The sequence below is a fragment of the Fulmarus glacialis genome, unplaced genomic scaffold (genome assembly GCF_000690835.1).
Source record: "Fulmarus glacialis isolate BGI_N327 unplaced genomic scaffold, ASM69083v1 scaffold29170, whole genome shotgun sequence".
Lineage (NCBI taxonomy): Eukaryota > Metazoa > Chordata > Aves > Procellariiformes > Procellariidae > Fulmarus > Fulmarus glacialis.
This window is the reverse complement of record NW_009186238.1, coordinates 1-3,873: the sequence shown is the minus strand read 5'-3', so window position 1 is coordinate 3,873 and position 3,873 is coordinate 1. Positions and strand designations below refer to the sequence as shown.

Here is a 3,873-nt window from a genome sequence, read left to right as displayed (position 1 = left end):
GGACGGCTGCGATGAGTGAGTCCCCCTCGCTGTGCGTCGCCCTGTTTTCCCCCCAAAAATGCGTTTTTTCCTCCCTGAAAGCCACTTTTGTGTTCGTGCAGTGCCACCACCTTCAAGAGCCACGGCTACTGCCTTTCCCAGGCCATGCGGTAGATAAACAACTCCAGCGCCCTCCTCCCCAATGTCACCTTGGGCTATGACATCCACGACACCTGCTCAGAGCCCGCCAGCCTCCATGCCACGCTGCGCGCCCTCACCCGGAAAGGTGGGCGGGAGGTCGAGGTGCTCCCCACCTTTGGCCACTATGAGCCCGAAGCAGTGGCCGTCATTGGGCCTGACAGCACCCGGCTGGGCCTCCCCACAGCAGCTGGCCTCCGCGTCCTCCCTGGATTGTACCGCAGGTAAGCGCAGCTCCCTCGGCACATGAAGAAAAGCGCCCCCGAGGAGTAATGGTCTTAGGGAGGAGGTGCTGGGAGCTGAGGAGCCAGACTGAGCTGCCTTGGCCCAGATCTCTTCCCAGGAACTATCAGCTGGCAGGCAGGAATTGAGGCTGGCTCACTGTCCTTCAAAGGTTTTTCTCGCAGCAGTGCGTTCACCTCCAGGTCTGCTGCCCAGCCCCAAGTCTCTTCAGTAGATGGGCTGCCTGTGCCATTAGCTCTTAGGGTGCCACTGCCTGGGGGAGTGCAAGTCGCTTTCTACTGGCTTCCTTTGCAGATTAGCTACGAAGCCTCCTTGGAGACGCTGAGCCTGAAGCGGTTCTACCCCTCGTTCCTGCGCACCATTCCCAGCGATAGGCAGCAAGTGAAGGCCATCTTTCTGTTGCTGCAGCAGTTTGGGTGGAATTGGGTGGCTCTGCTGGGCAGTGACAACGCCTACGGCAGGAACGGCTTAGACGCCCTCTACAAGCTGCTGACTGCAAGCGAAGTGTGCGTTGCCTACCAAGGCATCATCCCCGTCAACAAGGACGCCAGCAGCCCGGAGCTCCACAACCTGGTCAGGATCCTCAAGGACATCAGGGTCAACGTCACTGTTGTCTTCTCCAACAGACGAAGCGCCTGCCCTTTCTTTGAGGTGGTGGTCCAGCGGAACGTCACAGGCATGGTGTGGGTGGGCTCCGAAGACTGGTCGTTAGCCCAAACACTCTGGCAGGTGCCTGGCATCCAGAGCATCGGCTCAGTGATTGGGATGTCAGTTGAGAAGACAGAGTCCACGATGCTGGAACGCTTTGAATCTTGGAAGATAGCAGAGGAAAGCCCTGCGGCTGAATGTGCCGGCAGCACAGGGGCAGGCCGGGGGAGTGGAGAGAGCGACCAGCAGGTATTCCAGCTGGACTGCCCCCAGCGCTGCACTGGCTGCCACTCGCTCAGCGCTGCCCCCGACGTGTACGACGCTCAAGCATCCTTCAACGTATACTCAGCTGTGTATGCTGTGGCCCATGGCCTCCACGACCTGCTGGGCTGCGCCTTGGGGGCATGCAGCAAAGGCACAGTCTATCCCTGGCAGGTAAGAGCAACACCAGGAAGGATCTTACTTGTGGAAGAAGATCCATGAGGATCCTTCCTCACAAGGAAGGATTTTCCCCTCGTGCCCAGGGGTTTTCTGTCCCTCTGAAAGGCTCGTGTCACAGCTGAAGAGCCTCGTGGGCTTCAGCTGCCCATCACAGTCAAAGCAGCCTAGACCTAGACCCGGACCCCTGCCCTAGATTACTTCTGTTCCTTTACCGCCAGCCCTCGCAGAAACCTAGAAAGGACTTTCTGCAGCTGGGCGTATGCTAGCTGTTGAGGGGTTGGAAAGAGGAGCCAGAGCAGAGAAGGGGCCCTCTAGCACATCTCCCTGCCGAGACAAGACACTCCTCAGCGGGAGTCTCGTCATTGGGAAGGGCTCTTCTTTCTGTTTTACAGCTCCTACAAAAAATCAAGCAAGTAAACTTCACCCTGCACAAGAGCCACATCTCTTTTGACGCCAACGGGGACATCCGTAAAGGCTACACCATTGTCATGTGGAACTGGAGCGGCCCGAGCTGGGCTTTCGATGTGATAGGAACTTTCAGTGTGAACCCCGACAGGCTGAGCATTGACCAGGGCAAAATCCTCTGGCACACAAAAGATCGCCAGGTACTGTTCTGCATCCAGATCTTATTTATTGCTTACTGCCAAGCCAGCTACATCCCCAACATCGCCAGTTCTGGGCTATTTCCCCATAGCAGGACAAAAATGAGGGCAGACAGAGGCGGGGGGGGGGAACGATCTGGCGGGGGGGGGGAACGATCTGCGTTCTGAGTATCAGCTTTCATCCTCCCAAAAACTAAGCAGGGCACATGAACCAAAAAGGCTCCTACTTTTACCTTCAAACAGTCTAATTTTCCCACCACCTCTATAAGAACCACAACATGGCGAGCTCTTGGCTCCTGCCCAGGGTCTGTCTTGAAAGCTGGTAGCAAGCTGCCCAAACGCTGCCAGGCCCAGGCCTGGCGCTCAGCGAGGCATCCTGCTGCTCGCCCCGCTCACCTGCCTGACCCTTGCTGTGCTCCCGACAGGCTCCCACCTCGGTGTGCTCTGAGGCCTGTCAACCTGGGGAGAAGCGGGTGGCGGCGAGCCGCCACCGATGCTGCTTCAGCTGCGTGGCCTGTCCATCAGGAACCTTCCTGAACAGATCAGGTCAGTACGCCCTGGAGGGCTGCTCCCTCTTCTTCCTTCCTGCTTAGCTCCCCTGCCCGCACCCTGCCTCCTCCTCCTGTCAGCTCCTTGCTTCCGTCTCGCTGTTCCCCCAGCCTCTTCCCTCTCGCTCTCTCTTCCTCCCTGTGGTCAGTTAAAACCTCTGAGCTGATCCGAACGTGGTCGGTCTGACTACCATTTGCTTACCCATGGGTATGCAAAGCCAACGCCCTGCACTTTATGGGGAGCGCTGCCCACACGTGGGCCCACGCAGTCAAATAGACCACGGAGATGGCACCGCAGAGCCCCTTCTCCTGCGGCCAGGGGACAAGAGACATCCGTCCCGACAGCCGTTTCCTGCACCGCATCCTCTGGGAGGGAAATTCGACCCAGTGGTTGCCTTTGTGCCCCAGATGGCACTCGGGGCTTCCGCACCATGCGGTTACCAGCAGCCAGCATATGGAAATGTCCCCTGCCTGGAACAGGCGGCAGGAATCTCCTGTCTCAGAGTCACCAACCACAACGACAAACCCCTTGCTGGCAGCTGGTACATTGTTCACTATCTGAAATTAGGAAGATGCTGGTCAGTATTGGTGGAAACAGCCAGCTCCAGGTAACAGCGGGAGCGGGGAGCCCCCAAACACAGCCGGTCAGCATTACTGTTCCATACGCCAGCCTGAAGAAGGGGGGCTGCTGCAGACCTGTCTGGGCCTTCACACGTTACTGCTGGATGCACAAGCCCCTTCCCACCCACAGCCCACGTGCCCCTGAGCCTCAGCTCACCCAGCTGAGCTCCTGCAGGCCCTGTGCCTCTCAACCCAAGCAATGGACTTCTGGGAAGTCCATTGGGGGGACTTTTGGGGAGGGGTCTTTTGGGAAAAGAGCTCCCTCTGCTCCTCAAGGCTTGGAAGCGCCCAAGGGGAAGGAGCAGGACGCAAGGAGTGGGCAGCTCTTGCAGAGAGCTGGGGGGCTGTGAGGGCAGGGTGCTTCACCGCGGCAGATCTCTTACCGGGGTCCGTGGTGTGCGAGGTGCCTCTGTCACCACCTGGGCTCATGTCCTCCGCAGCCCTCTACAGCTGCCAGTCCTGTGGGGTAGACGAGTGGGCCCCGGCAAGGAGTGAAGCTTGCTTCAATCGCACCGTCGAGTTTCTGTCCTGGTCCGAACCCATCTCCTGGGCACTGCTGACCTTGACCATCCTCCTCATGCTGCTCATGGCAG

At 58.6% G+C, this 3,873-nt stretch overlaps 1 protein-coding gene across 1 annotated transcript; it reads left to right on the top strand.

Moving 5' to 3' along the window:
* Positions 1-153: 153 nt before the first annotated feature.
* On the top strand, positions 154-3,811 carry LOC104071636 (taste receptor type 1 member 1; the record flags this gene model as incomplete). Its single annotated transcript, XM_009587262.1, has 5 exons — positions 154-370; positions 689-1,503; positions 1,902-2,114; positions 2,537-2,657; positions 3,721-3,811. Coding segments are annotated over 5 exons (1,457 nt in total), but the record flags the coding sequence as incomplete, so codon positions are not given.
* Positions 3,812-3,873: the final 62 nt, after the last annotated feature.